This window comes from Eumetopias jubatus, unplaced genomic scaffold (assembly GCF_037043125.1).
Source record: "Eumetopias jubatus isolate StellerSeaLion01/CBP00866 unplaced genomic scaffold, mEumJub1_p1.0 scaffold_13, whole genome shotgun sequence".
NCBI classification, from domain to species: domain Eukaryota; kingdom Metazoa; phylum Chordata; class Mammalia; order Carnivora; family Otariidae; genus Eumetopias; species Eumetopias jubatus.
Window position 1 is genome coordinate 84,212,117 of NW_028274819.1, and position 20,645 is coordinate 84,232,761.

The window sequence follows — 20,645 nt, forward strand, 5'->3', positions numbered from 1 at the left end:
GATTATTCACCTGTGAATAGATCCACCTGTGATCTAAAATCAGTAATTTAACCTAAGTCATGATTTCCTCATCGGCAAAATGAGAATAAGATTAATAGTTTTTAACATGGTAATATAAGAAATAAACATGAAAAAATGGGAGGATTACATAAACTAAAAGCTGTGTATATAAATATTATCATATGTCTTTCTAGCTCTTGTTACTACCTCATACTCTATATTTGCCTTTATTTGTTTATTGTCTGTCTCTTACCACTAAATTATAAGCTCCAGAAATTCTGCTTTTATAAATTTCATTCACTGTTTTATACACAATGCCTTGAAAAGTACCTAACTGGTACACAGTAGATGCTAAAAACATTTACTGACTGATTCAATAAATAAACAAATGACCTCATTTTCAGAACTTTGCTAATTATAGACAACATATCACTTCTAACTCTGGATTCCACTGGTTTTATTGCCCCCCCAATTCTTCCTCTATTATCATAATGTTAGCATCTATCTGAGTGTTTACTTTGTTCTGGGAATTATAGTCCCTCTTCATATTTTCTTGGAATGCACTCACCCTAATCCCTGCACATCTCTGAGCTACCTGTATGTTGGCCCAGATGTTATAAGGCCAGATACATCTCCCTTTGTACTCTTCTCTAAATCTTAGTGCTGTCTCAGACCACAGGGGAGGAGAATCAGGGATTTAACAGTTTTTAGAATTCCAGGCATTATTTTATATTTATGGTAATTAACATATTCTTCTTTTGCTGCTAATATCACATGGCTCAGTCCTGTGCAAAATGAAACATGTAACCATGGATCTCAGCTGGTGGTAGAAATCTATGCCACTCTCTGATCTCTGGTTACCCATTAATAGTTTTATTGCAATTAGCACTTCCTATCTTGTGTTTATTTACATTCCTTGTCTTTCTCACTCAATCATAAATAGTTACAGGTGAATGGGGTCATGAGTAAAGGGCTAACAAAAACCTCTCTCTTTGCCCATGCAAAACCAGCTCTATCTGAAAACAAGATAAAGGCAGAATGTTATCCATGTTATCATAACCATGTTATGATTAAAATTACCTCTGATTAGCAAATTATATCTGGTTTGGAGGACTATGAATGATATATAAATTCCCAGTGTAGACCTAGATTCCTGCATGCAGTGTATCTTGAAACCAAGAGTTCACTTTAGTAGACCTGGAATCTATACCTATGGAGCTGTGATAAAGGATACTGGTTGATTCCTCCCCTGAGACTGAGGCTTCTCTTCAAGGATGGTTCCCATTCCCTAAAACCTGAGCTGTCACTTGAGGTAGGGTATAGCCCCTGGATTGATAGGAGGATTCCTACTGATGCTGCCCTGCTAGTATGCTATGTTTCTCATTCTGTATCCTTCTAAGGGGCTATGGGCCAGGCACTGTAAGCATTTGAACTTGATTTAATTATACCCCAAACCACCTAGAGCAGGCATTTCAAGGGTGTAACAGATCCAGGTTTTAACTGAATGAATCACTGCTGAGAATTTCCCCCAAAAATGAGTTCTAGTGTGAGCAAGAATCAAAACATTTCCCATCTCTGAAATGTCCTTACCTGAATTGATAAGAGTGTATCATAAGTTTCTTTCTTTATATGTTTCATGTGGACAGTAGAAAGTACTGTGGAGGAAAAGGAGACACTGTTTATAAGGTCCTCCTACAAGCACTGTTGAGGAGAGAGAGAACATGCTCCCAGACACAGGATGAAGACCTGGGCCTCCACACCTTCTGCACATACACCTCACAGGTAGTTCTCATTAACCCTTTATTGATTGTGGTTAATAATAAAGATATGATCCCACATGTGGGTCCATACCTGCTCCATACAAAGTGCTTTCACATACATCCCTTCATGTAGCATTTACAATGAATGACCCAGACAATAAGGGCAGTTAAAATAAATCACATTATGCTGATGAATAAATAAAAGCCAAATGAAGAAACCCAGCCCAGAGAGATGAATAGCCTAAGACCTAAAACTTGACTATAGATCTCCTGACTTCTAATTCAGAACACTATCCTGCCTCTCCTACAAGACAAAGGATGCCAAAAGATGGGAGAAAGGCCAGCAGGGGAGAATATGCCTGACAGGCTATTTGGGTGAAAGAACTGCAAATAGCACTGTTCTTTGGTTCTATTTGTCTGCACATTGCCTTTTTCCATTTTCCTAAGTATCAATCCATATTTCCTCCCTATAATTCTATTCCATGTTTCCCTACTACGTTGATTCCCCAAACTTATCAGCCCCTGAGCTCCTGGGGCTTGGTCCATGACAGTACTATTTCTCTGACACTGCTTCTACTTCCTGTTGTTAGGTCACAGCCATTTGGCAATGACAAAGATAGTCTTTACTCTGGTAAAGAGAGGTAAAGGCCCCACTCTTGCCACTATGGACCGAACAGGATGGAACAAGTGTTCTGCATTGTTGGTGCTCTGAAGGTAACAGCTGGTGGGGTAGCAAGGTAAGGACTGGTTCCTTAACTCAGCCCCACAACTTTTTCCTAAAAATTATGGGGCCTCAGGGCACCTGGGTGGCTCAGTCAGTTAAGCATCTGACTTCAGCTCAAGTTGTGACCTTGGGGTCCTGGGGATCAGGCCCCTCAGTCAGGCTCCGTGCTCAGTGGGGAGTCTGCTTCTCCCTCCCCCTCTTCTTTTGCCCCTCCCCCCCACTTGTGGGCTGCATGCTCTCATGTTCTTTCTCTCAAATAAATAAAATCTTTAAAAAGAAAACTATGGGGAGAAATAAAGCATCCATGGGAAGTAGGAGAAATAAAGCATCAGAAGGACTGCTTTTCTGTTTCAGACTTCACTAGCACAGGAAATAGAATAAAGAGAAATTGTACCCCGTTTTAAGTGGCCTCTTTTCAGTTCATCTCCATTATCAGCAGTCATAAGGAACACCTTGATCCCTCTTGTGATCAGGGCCTGTGGAGAAATTTGGTAAGGTAAATGAACTGTCCCTGATCCCATGGAATGGCTTCTCTCTAGAAAAAAATGATGGTGATAAAAATACTGGAATGAAGCTGAGGAATGGAGAAAAAGTTCTAATTCCTTCATCCAACTACTTGTAAGTTAGTAAATTAGAACAAAAGAAATCATCCCTGCCTCAGCCACATTCAGAAAGACCAAACTGATAATTAAAATATCAGACCTAAAGGAAGAGGTGGTGGGACTATTTTCATTCACCTTAATACAGTGCTTTCCCCTAAGGACCTGAATCCCAGATTTTGTCTAGTGCATCAGAGAGCTTAAGACAAACCTCCTCTTCCACACTCATGCTCAAATTAACCACATGCTGTGGACCCAACTCACAGGATGGATTAAGAAACACACACACAACTGCTGATTTTCCTTTGGTCAATGGAAAGTGCAGGTAAATTTTTGTTTAGTCAATCTATAGTCACACTTGCTGCATGAGACTTTAATGTCTCTACTTTAGAAATAAATCCAAGAGAGTCTAAATCAAAGAGAGAGAGAAGAGGCTAAGAAACTTATTTACTTGAAAGGTCAAATACTAAGACTATGGCCATGAATACTGAGAAAAGCCAAAGGTATGCCTTTCCTGGGCCTATGGATCACAATATCCTGAAGGTGAAACTATTCCTGCAACTATCCTTGTTGAGTATGAGAAGGTGGTTTGCTTTTCCTGAACTCTTCTGAAAAACAGGGAAGGCTGAAAAGTGAACAGAATGAGTGAGAGGAGACAGCATGTCATATATTAATTACAGGCAAACTTCCACTACCATAGGTCCTATACAGATGCAATGTTTCACATCTTTAGCCCCAGCAAGCAATATGGCCGGTTGGTAAGTGGCCATATAACTTTTCATCTAAACTAGAACACTTGATAATGAAAAGGATTCATGGACCACTACTCATAGGGATAGCAATAGGCTCCCCTTCTAGGGACTGTGGGCTATTTTGTTTCAGACTAAACATCCTGCTAATGACAACTAGATAAACTGGACAAAAAAATTAACTTATTTGAAGATACTAGATCTATATCGAGGCAGGACTTGAGGAGTCAAGTTTTCAGAGAGGCAGGCGACCTAGAGAGGTGAATCCAGCATGTGTCATACTTTTTCCTTGAGACATTGATTCCCCAAGCATCAGTTGAGAGGTTGAAAAGCTGAGTAGATTTCCCAGCAATTTATGAGATGTGGGGAAAGAAACTGAAGTTCATAGACAGCCAAAACAGAGGAGGGGCCATAACGATTCTAGGCTTCTAGCTGGGACCCAAAGGGCTATCCCTTAGGAGAGAAGGTGAATAAGAATTAGACTTACTCTCATAAGAATTTAAGCCCAGCTCCATATCATTTCAATTATCTTCTGGAAGCAAAAATAAATCCATCTGAATAGCTTCAGATGATTTCAGTCATGTTTTCATAAATAAATTGGATTGAAAAATTATTAGGCATACCAAAAGATATTACTTTACTGAAAACATGAGAAAAACAGACAACAGAACAGATACATAGGAAATTAGACATTAGGTTTTCAAACATAGCTTTGAAATAATTATAATTAATATGTTCAAGGAGTTTTTTAAAAATGGAAACTTTTGGACAAAAAAAAGGAAACCAGAAAAGAATCAAATGAAAATTCGAGAGCTAAAAATCACTATATCTAAAACTGAGAACAAGGTTTGACATCAAATTAGACTAAGCTGCAGAGAAAATTCATAAATTACATGATATCTCAGAAAAAATCATCCAGAGGGCACCTGGGTGGCTCAATCGTTGAGCATCTGCTTTCAGCTCAGGTCATGATCCCAGGGTCCTGGGATCGAGCCCCACATCGGGCTCCCTGCTCTGAGGGAGGTCTGCTTCTCCCTCTCCCACTCCCCCTGCTTGTGTTCTCTCTCTTGCTGTCTCTCTCTCTCTGTCAAATAAATAAATAAAATCTTTAAAAAAAATCATCCAGAAAAGAGCAAACTAGATATGATGAAACTATCTAGTTTTATATAACAGAAGTCCTAGAGGAGAAGAGAGAAAAAAATGGAGCTGACAGTTGCTGAAGATTTTCCAAAACCAATTAAAGACTTCAAGACACATAATGAAGGGTGCAAACATGTAAGCAGAATAAAAATAAAAACTACACCTAGCCAAATCTTAGGAAAGCTGAGGGAAACCAAAAAAATAAATCTTAAAAGAAGCCAGAAGAAAAATACATTTTACCTTCAAAGGAACGATAATTGTATCCATACCTAACTTCTTAATAAAAACAATGTACGCCAGAGAATCATCAAAGAAAATAATTGCCAATCTAGAATTCTACATACAGTACAAATATCCTTCAAAATGATGATGAGCTAGGCACATTTTCAGGCAAACAAAAGGTGAGAGAATTTGTTAATAGCATACCTGCAACAAAGAAAATACAAATAGGTGTTCTTGAGGCAAAGGAAATGATAAGAGAGATAAAGCTCAGAGATGCAGAGAGGAGAGAAGAGCAACAAAAAGTAAATTATGTACATAAATCTAAATGACTCCATATAATAATAAAAATAAGTTCTTGTGTGTCTAAAATATATTTAATATTAAAAGAAATAACAACAGTACTGAAGAAAGAAAGGAGGAAAATGCAATTAAACTCTTCTCAGGTGCTTTCTTTGCCTTGGAACTGGCAAGCACACTAATTTATATTAGACATTAATAATTCTAGGATGCACAGTAGTCTCTATGGCCAATACTAAAAGAAAAGTGAAAAATGTTTAATAAGCTAATACAGGAAAAATGGAATAATAAAAAAATAGTCAATATAAAAGAAGAAAAAAAAGAAAGGACCATAGGACAGGTAGGACAAATAGAAAGTTAACAGGATGGTAGATTTAAATGCAACTGTCAGTAATCATATTAAATGTATATAAGCCAAATACTTCATATAAAAAACAAGAATTTTCATAATGAATTAACAAAAACAAAATTTAATTATATACTGCTTACAAGGTATGTTCCTTAAGCACATGAATCCAGAATAATTGAAACTAAGAGGATAGAAAAGTATGTATTATACAAAAACCAACCAAAAGAGAGCTGTGAGGTTCACAGAAAGGAAAAATATTTTAACATCACTCTTGGCCTTATGTGAGAGTTGTGTAGGTAGTTTCTTGTCTCCTCTCTAGGATGCAAATGCATGAAAAAATTAAACTGGACCTCATTCATCTTTATATCCCATGGTATCACACAAGCTATAGCTACTCGGGATATGTTTGCTCCACAAACTAACAAAGTGAGAAAAGAAATATGTAAATATGGAGGAAAATTAAAGGAGCACTTACCTTTTTAATATATGACATGTATCTTCTATCCTGATGATATGAACCATATTCATTTTCAACCTGCAGAGCAATGATGGGGCCTCCCTTTCCATACTGAGGGTTAAGGAGATGAAAGTTTGAGAGTGAAGTTACTGGTGGGAAAAGCTAGATTTTCTCAATTTGCTGTTGTACACACATATTTAGAGTGCCATAAAAATAACATATTCCTCAACTCAACTCCAAGTTAAACCATCGTTCAGGCAGTATCTCTCACTCCACAGTCTGAAGTCAACTGCTCCTAGAATCCTACATTGTCTAGTACTCCTTACTAATGGACTCCCACCCTTTTCCTTCATAATTCAATGAATTAAGCATGACTTCCACTTCCATCCTTTCTCCCTTAGCACCAGTTAAATGAATCAAGTGTCTCCCATCCTAAGAGTTGTCTCACCTCCTTCTCATTTTTCAGGAACTTCACTCTTTTCGGACTACCCTTCTGTCTTCTGTATCATCATCTCCTTTACTAAACCTTCCCCATAATCATTTAAATTGACTCAAAGTCTTCTGCTAAAAATAACTTGCCTGGACCACATCCCCCTCCAGTTCCTACTATCTTGTCCCCTTCACCTTCATTGACAAACTCTGAAATATTCCTGTACTAATACCTGACTTCTTATTCTCTTTTACTCTTTTACTCATTTCCATTCTTTCCATTCCACCTACATTATTAACATTACCTTCTCTTTGCTAAATTCAAACAATAAATTTTAATCCAAATTTACTATCTCTCTGAGGAACATGTGACATCCTTGACTACTTTCTCCTTCTTGAAAGAAACCCTCTCTTCTGTGGTCTCTTATGGCTCTCTCCTAGTTTCTGGCCTGCCTCCCTGGTCACTGCTCTTCAGTTTCTTTTGTCAGCTCCTCTTGCCCTACCCACCTCTTAAATGTTGATGTTTCTCATGGTTCTCTATTAAGCCCAACTTTGTGCTGGATCACATCCCCTTCTGCTCTCCTAATTATGCCCTCTTGCAAATCTTCATATTTCCCATCCCTACTGACTCCTGTCTGTTGAGAGTAACATGATCAGTCATCCCCTATCTTTATAGTTCTCTCCAGTCCAGCCAATATATTTCCTCTTCATATCTTGCACCTGCCACACCATAGTCAAGCTTCATCATGCCTACTTCGGCACCTCCTCAACCTACTCTTGGAGATACGTGGGCAAGCGTGAGGTACTCCTCCCAGCATATAGAAATAGAAAGAGTGTTGACTTCTAAGAATTAAACTCCATACCAACCATGCAAGTAAGAATGTGGACAACACCCAGGACTATGTATAATTGCCACCGAAGTGTTTGCACATCAAAACCTGTGTTCATCATGACTCAGGAGCAACTGGGTGGAAAAAGTTGAAATGGGAGAATTTTTAGCAAGCAAGGAATAACTGACCGCACTGTATCCTGACAGGGGAAAAAAGAGGACAAAAAGCCCCAAAGAGTGCTCCCTCAATCCATTAAATGTCATCCTCTGCTGACAAACATCGAAAAAGTTTTTCAAAAGCTGCTTCTCTCTTCCCCTTTCCCATCCATCCAATTATGAATCTAGCAGATTAGAGAATAGATAAGGAAAGAGGGAAGATCCAGAAATTGACAGTACCTGGGATTAGCAAGAGACCCAGAACCAGATACTAAAAGTTGTAAAGGGCAGCTACTCAGTTGTAAGTGCTGATTTATAACACTGTGATAAATTGCTTTTGAGGCCTCCCAATCTCCTCAGAACCTGATTTTGTGCTCCTTAAGCAAGGTTCTGTTTATTAATTTAGTTTTCCAGGAGTTTCAAGACTGAGAAGTCTGATTTGGGGTGGGCTGAGTACTCTAGTTCAATGCTGTCCAGCAGAACTTTCTGATGATGAAAATATTCCGTGTTTGCATTGTCCAATATGGTAGCAACCATCCACACATGCCTACTGAGCATTAAAAATGTGTCTATGTAAATGAAGAAATGAATTTTGAATTTTATTTGATTTTAATTAAGTTTAAATAACTGCATGTGGCTATGGCTACTATACTGGACAGCACAGCTCTAATTTTTGTAAAGGATGATCTCTATACCACCCACCCCACCCCCCCATATGGCACACAGATTCACACTCTTCAGTCACTTAATGGTTTTAATGGCTTTCCTGAGTCTGATTAACTCTGAGATACTCACAATGTTAGGAACCAACTCTCCATAGTAATTTCAAATTTACACTCTATGAAGCCCTCTCCTACCCACATATAAGTTTGCCATTGCCTCCATTCAATCTATGATAACATCTCCTTCAAATGATTACTGTGGCAATGAGATATGCTAGGTAAATGTTGATTGCCTCACAGAAAGCTTGATACCTAATAGATGTTACATTTTTGTTCCCTCCCTCTGTTCATTTTCTCTCTAGTATATAGTCCTTTTTATATTATCCAAACATTTTAGAAATATAGTAGCACTAAACAATGATTATGCTTGGCACCATGGTTTTATTGTGGTGGAGGGATGTTAAAAAACAAATAAATTGCAACTTCTACAAAATCGCTGACCTAAGGTCACCCATCTAATCTATTATGTGTGAAGGACTGACAAGTAGCTACCTTTAGCAGCCAAATTAAGACATTTTGAGGACTATCATTAATTTCCCATCTATGGTGACTGAGGGCAAAGATATAATGGAGAAGAGAAAACAAAAATATACAGAGTGCAATTTCAAGTCCACTGCCAGAGAAAAGGCTTCCAGTTGGGCAGTAGATAGGAAACAGCAAGCTAATGAAAACCTAGTATTTCTTAAATAAGGAATCAGAATGAGCTGCTATATACACATTCTGCTTCTGTGTGATAGAAAATAGGCTAGACTTGGGGAATCTGGGTGGCTCAGTCGTTAAGCTTCTGCCTTTGGCTCAGGTCATGATCCCATGGTCCTGGGATCGAGCCCCGCATCGGGCTCCCTGTTCAGCGGGGAGCCTGCTTCTCCCTCTCCCACTCCCCCTGCTTGTGTTCCCTCTCTCGCTATCTCTCTCTCTCTGTCAAATAAATAAATCAAATCTTAAAAAAAAAAAAAGAAAATAGGCTAGCCTTATCCAGGAAATCAATTGAGGTAATTACTTCTCTTGGTCATAGGAATGGGGAATTTAGATTTACCTGGAGTTGTACTATCTTGGGAATTATCTTATCAAAATAGAGATTCACTGCTTTAGTGAAGCCCCTGTAAGTTGTTCGCAGCTTCATTTTTGGATCCCGGAGTAACCAGCTAGGATTGAAAAAGTAGGAATCATTCTTGGGGTGGGAAACAGCAATAAGAAATACTCAAGCATGAGGTTGGAAAACAAGGACAGCCACACTGGAACCGTATATTGTGAGATCTTAAGGCATCTTTAAGAAAAAGCAATCTGCGTTCTAGTTGCAAATAGCTCAGCACCTTAGCCACCACCTCTTTTCTCAAAATACACATCAGAGTTGTGTAATGATGAAACGATCCAGAGCAGAGTCATCAGACTGCAGCCCACAGGCCAAATCAGAGCCATTGTTTGTTTCTGTAAATAAAGTTTTATTGGAACACAGCCACACCCATTTGTTTACATACTGTCACAGCTTTGTTCATGCTACAAGAGCAGGATTGAGTAGTCACAGCAGACTGTGTATGTGGTCCTCAAAGCAGAAAATATTTATTATCTGGCCTTTTACAGAAAAAGTTTACCAACCCCTAGTCTGGAGTGAGACTTTTATAAAGCTGTTTCAGAGTTTTTTAAAAATGCTCTTTGATGGAATATTATTTAGCCGTAAAAGGGGAATGGAGAACTGTACATGCTACCACATGGGTGAATCTTGAAAACATTACAAAGAAGTCAGTTACAAAGGGTCACATATCCTATAATTCCATTTATATGAAATATACAGAATAGGCAAACCAACCGGTCTGAAAGCAAACTGGTGGTTGCCAGGGGCTGGGAGAAGGAATAATGGGAGTTGACTGGATGTAGGCCTTCCTTTTTGGGTGACAAAAGTCTGGTGCTAGTGAGTGGTAATGGTTGTTTGACACTTTTGATGTACTTAATTGCCACAAAACTGTACACTTCCAAATGGTAAATTTTTATGTTATGTGTATTTTACTACAATAAAAAATGATTAGAAGCTAACAAAAGGGTAAACCCCTCTTTAAAAAGAAATAATCGACCCAAATTCTTACTATTTGTACCTCCATCACAATAAACTAGAACTTACAAAGGTATTAGGTGGTAGCCACTAGTTGTTACTAAAATAAAAAAAGTACTCTGCCTTATTTACACTGCAGAAATGAGATGGAGGTTTACATAAAACAAACACATATTATTAAATCCCAGTAAATCAAAGTTCATTTTCTATGTCATTAAGTAGGAAAATAGTATAGTTTAAAAATGTACACAGAAAACCAGCAAAACTCTTTGCTCTAACTTCCATTTGAATGTGCTAGGGGCCCATGTGGAGTCATGGCCAGGGGCCTCAGATAACAACTTACCTGGGTAAGCCTCCAAGGTCTAAGTCGCTACCAATATAGGGGCCTGGACACAGAATGACCCACAGCCCCACCTCCGAAGCCATGGCTATAAAAGTCCTGGGAAGTGAAGCAATAAGGATCATATATTATTCAGGCTGAGAACTGGAATCACTGCTATTTAGCTCACTGAGGTCTCTTCTGAGGTTAGAATGGGTAGAACTCCCATCCTGGTCTACAAAAATCCTTGTAGGTGACATGAACCCGGGGGATATAGATCCCTACACTCAATACAAAGGGGCTCATTCAAGGTGCTAGAGAACAGAAAGTCCAGAAACCTACTCCTCCCCATGTATCTGCCACCACCATGCAAGAAAGCTGCGCTAAGGCAGACACTTACAAATCTTGTTCCTCCTTCTTCTGTGTCTCCTACTTTCAGTCAGTCACCAAATCATGTTTATTCCTCCTACTTAATGTTTTCAAAAAGGAAACTCCTCTTAATTTCTACTATTACCACCACATTTATTAAAGAACTCATCATTTCAGACCTGAGTTATTACAGTGGTTTTCTGGCTGCTTTCCTCCCCTCTTCTAACCTTCTTCCAGTGTTTCTCCAGTCACACCAAACATCATCATCAACAAAAATAGGAGTTAATTTTCTACCTCGTATCGGTATCTGGCACTATCATCTTCTTTAAGACTATTATTTTATTTGACAATTCAGTGAGATAAGTATCAATATTGTCTCCATTTTACAGATAAGAAAATAAAAGCTTAAGCAAGTCAGAGCTTCTTAAAGGTCATATTTTCAGTAAATGGAAGAACTAAGTGTACAATCGGGCAGAGAACTTCCAGAAATGAAATATCAACTACTATATTTTTCTACCTCTTTAAAATACTGCTGGCACAATCTTTCTAAATGCACATACAAACTTGCCAAATTAAAATTCTTCAAGTGACTCCCAATGACTTCAGAAAAGATTCCAAATTGCGAAGCATAGTAAATATAAAAGCAAGATGTGGTCTACTATCTATTCAGCTTTATTTTTTGGCATTTCTTCTACTTAAACTAATAGGAGAACCAGACAGCATTATTTGCACTTCCCAGAAAATACAATGCATGGTAGTAAGTTAATCACCAAAGCCATTCCCTTTTCTTCCTGGGCACACAGCTCAACTACATTTCCCAGCGTCCCAGGCACTGAGGTGTTACTATGTGACTGACTTCAAGCCAACAGAATGTGAATAGGGGCAATGTGTTCCAATTTCCTAAAAAGATTCTCCCTGCTCTCTTTTCCACTTGCTGACTTGATGCAGATGTAAGAGTAGCAGCCTGGAAGCTATATGATGAAAATGGTGAAGCCACAGATAAAAAGACCCTGAATCTCTTAATTATTTCTTGGAAGAGAGACACAATGCTTACCAGGAATACCTATTTTGGATTTTACTTAAATGAAAATAACCCTTTATTGTTAAAGACATTGAGGCTTACTTGTTACAGTAGCTAACATCACCTTAATTAACTTAAAAATGTTCTCTCACATTTCTGACTTTGCCCTTGCTGGACCCTCTGCCTTAAATACCATTCAGGTCCCTCTAGCAAATTCCTGCTCAACATTTTAAATTACTTCAGCTATAACATCACTGTTGTCTTCCCTGATCTGTTCCCATAATTTGGGTTGTGTGTTTTTTGTATATTATTTGTCTCCCTCTCCATAGAGAATACTTAGTCTTGACAGTACAAAATGTATTGTCTGTCCATCTCCTGCACAAAAGACAATGTCTGAAGTCTAGCAGATAGCTAATACATATTTTTAAATAAACAATTATAGATCTTCCTGAACTTCAGATGGGGTTATATCCCAATAAACCCATCATAAGTTGAAAATATTGTAAGTAAAAAAATGCATTTAATACACCTAACCTGCTGAACCTCATAGCTTAGCTTAACCTACTCTACAATGTGCTCAGAACACTTACATTAGCCTACATCTGGGCACAATCATCTAACACAAAGCCTATTTTATAGTAAAGTGTTGAATATCTCATGTAATTTATTGACTACTATACTCAAAATGAAAAACAGAATGGTTGTAAGTATATCACTGTTTACCCTCATGATTGCATGGCTGGCTGGGAACTACACTAGCTGCTGCTCTCCAGTATTGTAAGAGGGTATAATACAACATATTGTTAGCCTGAAAAAAGACGAAACTTCAAAATTTGAAGTATAGTTTCTACTAAATGCATATCACTTTCACACCATCAGAAAGTCAAAACACTGTAAGTCAGAACGTTGTAACTTGGGGACCATCTATACTCTGTGCCATATCTTAGAAACCTTGTAAACTATAGCCCAGAAATACCATCTTATAACTGAGACAGCAGGTTCTTCATAATGGATTAAAACTGCATCAATTAAGAGGCAAACTTTCTAAACCACACTCTAAGTAAAATGCACCACAGACACTAAGGTCTAGGCTCTATTGCAAATAACAGATTCACTTCTCAAGAAGGCTTCAATACAGGAACAGAATTTTTTTCCAATTATTCACTATGATGATTTTAATAATTGCATAATTCACACATATCCTATGTCTAAGTGACATCAGGCGTTTCCCAGTTAAAATTTGGGGAAAAAACTATCAAATGTAAGTCTTCCTTAAAGATTTACTGAAAGCAGTAAACTATGTCTTCCAATCATCTTACTAAAGTACAAGATCTTAATTATAAATCAGCCCAATGGGTGGATCATTTTCATATTCCAGGGCATATTAATTTATGTCAAGCGAATCATAAATGATGATTCGCTTTGTTATTGTTTTTGTTATTGTTTATGGTTCAGGGAACAGAATTATCAGAGCTTCCCGATGATTTCCCAAACAGAAAGTAAGGTGCCTTTGTTCATCTGATCCCACAGACCCTAACCCCTGTCTTCGAGCCATCAAAACAGGCAACCTCAACATTAAGACATACATGAAATCCAGGTTTGCAGTAAAATAAAACCATCCTTTTCTTGGCTCATGAAGGTTCCAGGGAATATGCCTGCAATGGAAAAAAGTGAAATATAAAAATCTTTTACTTTATTTGCCCTTATTCCATATTGATTCCTCCAGTTTTAATATAGCATCTGGGTTATCCCTACTGTGAAGGAAATTGAAGAGTTCAATAGCCAAGCCTCTGTGTGTGAGTGAACTCTGTATTAGCTTAAACATTTCCTCCTTCAAATGCCCAGTGCAGATCCAAGCAACCAATATTATTCCTTGATGCTGAACTTCAGGTAAGATAGATATATATGTAACATCTTCTGGGGTTCAACCACAATTTTTAAAAAAATACTAATGAAAACATACGAAAAATTTAAATCCATATCTATAATGGCAAAAAAGAAAAACCATTAGCCATAAAACAGAAATCAGCAAGAACTGAAAAGTGTATAGAACTAGATTATACAGTTTCCTTTAAATGAATAAAATGAAATCCAGCAATCAACAATACAAGTTTCACACCACCCAGGATCCATTAAGAAAATTACTAGGCAGGCAAAAAACAGGAAAATGTGACACAAAGCAGAAAAAAAAAAATCAAGCAATAGAAACAAACCCAGAAATGACATATAGGATGAAACTAGCAGAAAAAAATACTTTTTAGTATTCACCTATAAAAATATTTACCATATCTTTAATTTCATAATCTTTTTTTTTAATTTTACTATGTTATCTTAATCACCATACATTACATCATTAGTTTTTGATGTAGTGTTCCATGATTCACTGTTTGTGTATAACACCCAATACTCCATGCAGTACATGCCCTCCTTAATACCCATCACTGGGCTCACCCATTCCCCCAACCCTCTCTCCTCTAGAACCTTCAGTTTGTTTCTCAGAGTCCATAGTCTCTCATGGTTCATCTCCCCCTCTGATTTCCCCCGCCTTCATTTTTCCCTTCCTGCTATCTTCTACTTCTTCTTTTTTTTTTTTTTTTAACATATAATGTATTATTTGTTTCAGAGGTACAGGTCTGTGATTCAACAGTCTTACACAATTCACAGTGCTCACCATAGCACATACCCTCCCAATGTCTATCACCCAGCCACCCCATCCCTCTCACCCCCTACCACTCCAGCAACCCTCAGTTTGTTTCCTGAGATTGAACATTCCTCATATTAGTGAGATCATATGATACATGTCTTTCTCTGATTGACTTATTTTGCTCAGCATAATACCCTCCAGTTCCATCCATGTCATTGCAAATGACAAGATTTCATTCCTTTTGATGGCTGCATAATATTCCATTGTATATATATACCACATCTTCTTTATCCATTCATCTGTCGAGGGACATCTTGGCTCTACTGGGTATTTACCCCAAAGATACAAATGTAGGGACCCAAAGGGGTACATGCACCCCGATGTTTATAGCAGCAGTGTCCACCATAGCCAAACTATGGAAAGAGCCGAGATACCATATCTTTAATAAGTAAAGGAATGGATAACCATGATGAGGAGAAAAATGGAAGATATAAAAAAGACTCAAATGGAACTTCTAAATTTTAAAAATATAGCATCTGCAATAAAAAATACTCTGGATACTATTAAGAGCAGCAAATGAAAAATATATTGGCTGAGACTAATAGCAGAGTACATACAACATAATAAATGGTCAGAGCAAAAGAAACTATCCAAAATGGAAAATAGAAAAAATGAAGACTAAAAATAAAAATGAACACAGGATCAGTGATACGTGGTTTCTTACCAGGAAGTCTACCATACATGGAATTGGACTCCTGGAAAAAAAAAGGGGGAGGCAAAAATAGTAGTAGAAATAGAGCCACAATTTTACCAAATTTGATGAAAACTATAAACCTACAGATTCAAGAATTTCAAAGAACCACAAGTAGAATTAAGAAAAAAAGATCTACACCCTAGCACATTAGAATCAAATTGCTAAAAACCAATGAAAGAGAAAATCTTAAAAGCAAACAAAGCGGGCGGGGGGGTGGGATGATAAGAAGTACAGCAGATTTGTCATCAGATAATGTGCAGGTCAGAAGACAATGAAGAAACATTTTAAGATACTGAAATTAAAAAGAAACAAAAACAAAATTAAACCATGTCAACTTAGAATTCTACTTATACTCAGTGAAATTATCTCTCAAAATAGAAGACGAAAAAATCAACTTTTCCAAAAAAACGAAAGCTAAAAGAATTCATTACTAACAGACTTCCACTACAAGACATGTCAAAGGAAGTTCTTCCACAGAAGGAAATACCACGTGGAAATTATAATCTATACAAAGGAATTGAAGAGCAGTAAAAATGGTAAATCTGTGGTAAATAAATACAAAGGAATTGAAGAGCACTAAAAAATGGTAAATATGTGGTAAATAAAAAAGATATTTTATCACTTTAAATTCCTTTCAAATATAACTAGATGTGGGCACCTGGGTGGCTCAGTTGGTTAAGAGACTGCCTTCGGCTCAGGTCATGATCCTGGAGTCCCGGGATCGAGTCCCACATCGGGCTCACAGTTCAGCAGGGAGTCTGCTTCTCCCTCTGACCCTCTTCCCTCTCGTGCTCTCTATCTCTCATTCTCTCTCTTGCAAACAAATAAATAAAATCTTTAAAATATATATATGTATATATATATATAAAACTAGATGTTCAAAGCAGAAAAGTAACTATGTATTATGAATTCTGTAGCTTATAAAAAACAAAGCACATGACACAGCACAGGACAAAGGATGAGAAGCGTGGAATGGAGGTGTGCCATTGTCAGACTATAGTGGTAGCTTTATATGCTTAGATAAAGGGAGCAAATGAGGAATTTAATTTAAGAATTTAGATATAGAGGGCGCCTGGGTGGCTCAGTTGGTTAAGTGACTGCCTTCGGCTGAGGTCATGATCCTGGAGTCTCGAGTCCCGCATCAGGCTCCCTGCTCAGCAGGGAGTCTGCTTCTCCCTCTGACCCTCCCCCATCTCATGTGCTCTCTCTCCCTCATTCTCTCTCTCAAATAAATAAAATCTTTTATAAAAAGAAGAATTTAGATATAGAACTTTACATAAAAACTTTGGGGAAAAAATCCAGGATCTTTAAAAAATGATTTAATTCAATACCACACTTTCAACAATGGCTAGATCAACCAGACATAAAACCAATAAGGAAACACTGGACTTAAACTACACATGAGACCAGATGAGCCTATTAAACATATATAGAACATTCCATCCAACAGCAGCAGAGAACACACATTCTTCTCAAGTGCACATAGAACATTCTCCAAGATAGATCACATGTTAGGTCATAAAACAAATCTTAAAAAATTTAAGAAGAATGAGATCACACCAAGCATCTTTTCTGACCACAATGGTATGAAACTAGAAATCAATTTTAAGGAAAAAAAATGGGAAAATTCACAAATATGTAGAAATTAAACAACATAAATAAATGGAAAGATATTCTATACTCTAGGATTAGAAGAATTGATATTGTTAAAGTGCCCAAACCAACCAAAGCAATCTACAGATTCAGTGCAATCTCTATCAAAGTTACAATGGTATTTTTTACAGAAATTAAAAAAAAATCCTAAAATTTGTATGAAACTACAAAAGACATCGAATAGCCAAAGTAATCTTGAGAAAGAACAAAGCTGGAGGCATCACAATTCCTGATGTCAAACTATATTACAAAGCTGTAGTAATCACAACTGTATAGAATTGGCATAAGAACAGACATATAGGTCAATGGAACAGTTTAGAGAGCCCAGAAATAAACCCACGCCCATTTAGTCAATTAATTTATGACAAAACAGTCAAGAATATACAATGAAGTAAGAAGAGTCTCTGCAATAAATGGTGTTGGGAAAGCTAGACAGCCATATGCAAATGAATGAACTAACCCTCTATCTTACACCACACAAAAATCAACTCAAAATAGATTACAGATATAAATGTTTAGAAGTCCTAGGAAAAAACAAGGGTAAGCTCCTTGACATCAACCTTGGTAATGATTTTTTTAATTTGGCACCAAAAGCCAAGGCAACAAAAGCAAAAATAAACAAGAGGGACTACTTCAAACTAAAAGGTCTACACAGTTATGGAAACCAGCAACAAGATGAAAAGGCAACCTATGGAATGGAAGAATATATTTGCAAACCTGCAAATCTAATGAAATTTGCAAAGCTGATTAGGGGTTAAGATCCAAAATATGCAAGGAACTCATACAACTCAATAGCAAAAAACAAATAATCCAATTAAAAAATGGGCAAAGAACCTGTATAAACATTTTTTCCAAAGAAGATGTACAAATGTACAACAGGTACATGAAATGGTACTCAACATCCCCAATCATCAGAAAAATGCAAATCAAAACCACAATGAGATACTACCTCACAGCTGTTAGGATGTCTATCATCAAAAAGACAAGATATAACAAAGGTTGGTAAGGATGTGGGAAAAAAGGAATACTTGTGGCACTGTTGGTGGAAATAGAAGTTGGTTTAGCCACTCTGGAAAACAGTATGGAGGTTCCTCCAAAAATTAAAAATAGAACTATCATATGATTCAGCAATCCTATTTCTGGGTATACATCCAAAGGAAATTAAATCATTACCTCAAAGAAATATCTGTACTCCTGTGTTCATAGCAGCATTATTCACAATAACCAAGGTATGGAAATAACCTAAGTGTCAGATGACAGACGAATGGATTGAGAAAATGTTATACACATACACATGCACATACACAGGAATAATTTTTAGCCTTAAAAAAAAGAAGGAAATCCTGTCATTTGTGACATCACAAATGAATCTGGACGGCATTATGCTAAGTGAAGTAAGCCAGACAGCAAAAGACAAATACCATATGGGATCGCTTATATGTGGAATCTTAAAAAACAAACAAACAAAACAAAACAAACAAACAAACAAACAAAACGGGCACCGGGGTGGCTCAGTCGGTTAAGCATCTGCCTTCGGCTCAGGTCATGATCCCAGCGTCCTGGGATCGAGTCCCAAGTCAGGCTCCCTGCTCCACAGGGAGTCTGCTTCTCCCTCTGCCCCTCTTCCCACTCACTCTCTCAATCTCTCTCTCTCTAATAAATAAACAAAACCTTAAAAAAAAAAAGAACTCATAGAAACAGTATACGATGGTGGCTTCCAGGGCTTGAGGGGTGGGGAAATGGGGAAAGACTGGTAAAAGGATACTAACTTTCAATTATAAGATGAATAAAGTCTGCGGATCTAACGTATAACATGGTAACTATAGTTGATAATACTATATTGTGTACCTGAAATTTGTTAAGGTAGTAGGAATTAAGTGTTCTCACCAAAACAAACAAAAATAAATATGTGAGCTGATGGATGTGTTAATTAACTGGATTATAGGTTGGAATAATTTCATAATGTATACATATATTAAATCATTACACAGTATACTTTAAATATATTACAGTTGCTCCCTCTGGGGGATGGGGACTCCGACATCAAGGAGAGTATTGCTTACAGTGCTCAGCCAGTGGCAAGGAGGCTCAGGTGGCCTCTTCAGCTGCATCCCACTATGGGGCAGCTGTGTGGCCCACTTGCCCAGCTTGAGCTTACTCGTGCACCCCAGTTCAGGAGGGTCCTCCTGGATCTACGAGTGGACTTTGGTCAGAGTGAAGCCACATGGGGTGCAGAAGGAACTCATCAGGGAAAGGACCCAGGACTTTAAGAGGAGGGGTTTCAAGCTGGGGATAAAGATGTTGCAGGTGTCAGAGAGCATCCTTGCTGAGCACTACCATGACCTACAACCTACAAAAGAAGCCCTTCTACCTAGCCCTCAACAGCTACAGGAGCTTGGCCCCATGGTGATCCTGGCCTGCAATGCCATGCTCTAGGAAGGCCCCAACATGGTCTGCACCAATTCAGTTAAGGCCACCCCTGGTACCACTGTGGAGACTCTATTGTCCACACAAGCAAGAGTGTCATTCACACCAGAAACTCTGTGGAAGAGAGATCCAGCTGTGGTTCCAGGGAAATGAGCTGGTGGGTTGGGCAGATGAGAACCACCACAGCAGCATTTACCCAGCCTGAGCACTAAAGGTGCCTTCAGCTGCCCCAGCATCCACCCAGGACAAACTACCTCTGTGAACAAGAACTTGAGCCCACATCCAAGTTCTGCTCGTCCATCATAAATTATCTCCCTGTCCACCTCCTGCTCCACTCCAACACACAGGAGTCTGAGCCACCAACTTTATGTGCCTTTCAGTGTCCTAAGCCAGTAAGATATGGGACCAAATCCTTTCTGTACCAAAGTGCCAGATAACCTATAGATTGTCTCCAAAAGTGGAGAGTGTAACCTCTCCCCAACAAAGGGGGAACATTAAAATTCACTACGCTGTGCAAATAAATAAATAAATAATCAAGTACAATTTAATTTGTCGATTATACATCAATAAAGCTAAGAATGATTTAAAAAACAGAAAAATAATGCATGAAAAATTGGAAATTAAAGAGAAATAGAAGTAATATGGTAAAGGATATTAAAATAGCTTATAGAATATAATGCCAAAATTGTATACAAAGAAATATGGAATTCTCTAGTTGATGGAAAATTTTGTTAAAAAACAGAAATTTCCTATTTGAATAAAAGTATAAATTTTATTAAATTAGAAAGTATAGAAGAAAACTACAATAACTCTAAAGATTCAAACCCTTGTACCAACACCATCATCAAAAATGATGCTTTTAGTGAATTATTTTCTCAATTATAAGAATCAAATTCCAAGATGCCATGCTGTGTAATATATGTCAAATCAACGTAAACTCATTCTATAAGTTAATATAATAACTGAAAGAAAGAGAAA

The 20,645-nt window shown here is 37.7% G+C and overlaps 1 protein-coding gene and 1 pseudogene across 1 annotated transcript in view; one reads left to right on the plus strand and one right to left on the minus strand.

Annotated features, from left to right (window-relative positions):
- The window catches only part of LOC114222340 (beta-galactosidase-1-like protein 2), an 83,376-nt gene that overhangs the window by 40,961 nt on the left and 21,770 nt on the right, over positions 1-20,645 (minus strand). Inside the window, exons 3-8 of the mRNA XM_028120830.2 lie at positions 13,776-13,844; positions 10,824-10,919; positions 9,470-9,578; positions 6,316-6,408; positions 2,879-2,960; positions 1,591-1,655 (exon numbers count right to left, since the gene is read on the minus strand). Coding sequence (XP_027976631.2) covers positions 1,591-1,655; positions 2,879-2,960; positions 6,316-6,408; positions 9,470-9,578; positions 10,824-10,919; positions 13,776-13,844 — 514 coding nt within the window. The remainder of the gene's footprint in view (positions 1-1,590; positions 1,656-2,878; positions 2,961-6,315; positions 6,409-9,469; positions 9,579-10,823; positions 10,920-13,775; positions 13,845-20,645) is intronic.
- Positions 19,269-19,872, plus strand: LOC148162676 (nucleoside diphosphate kinase D, mitochondrial pseudogene; annotated as a pseudogene).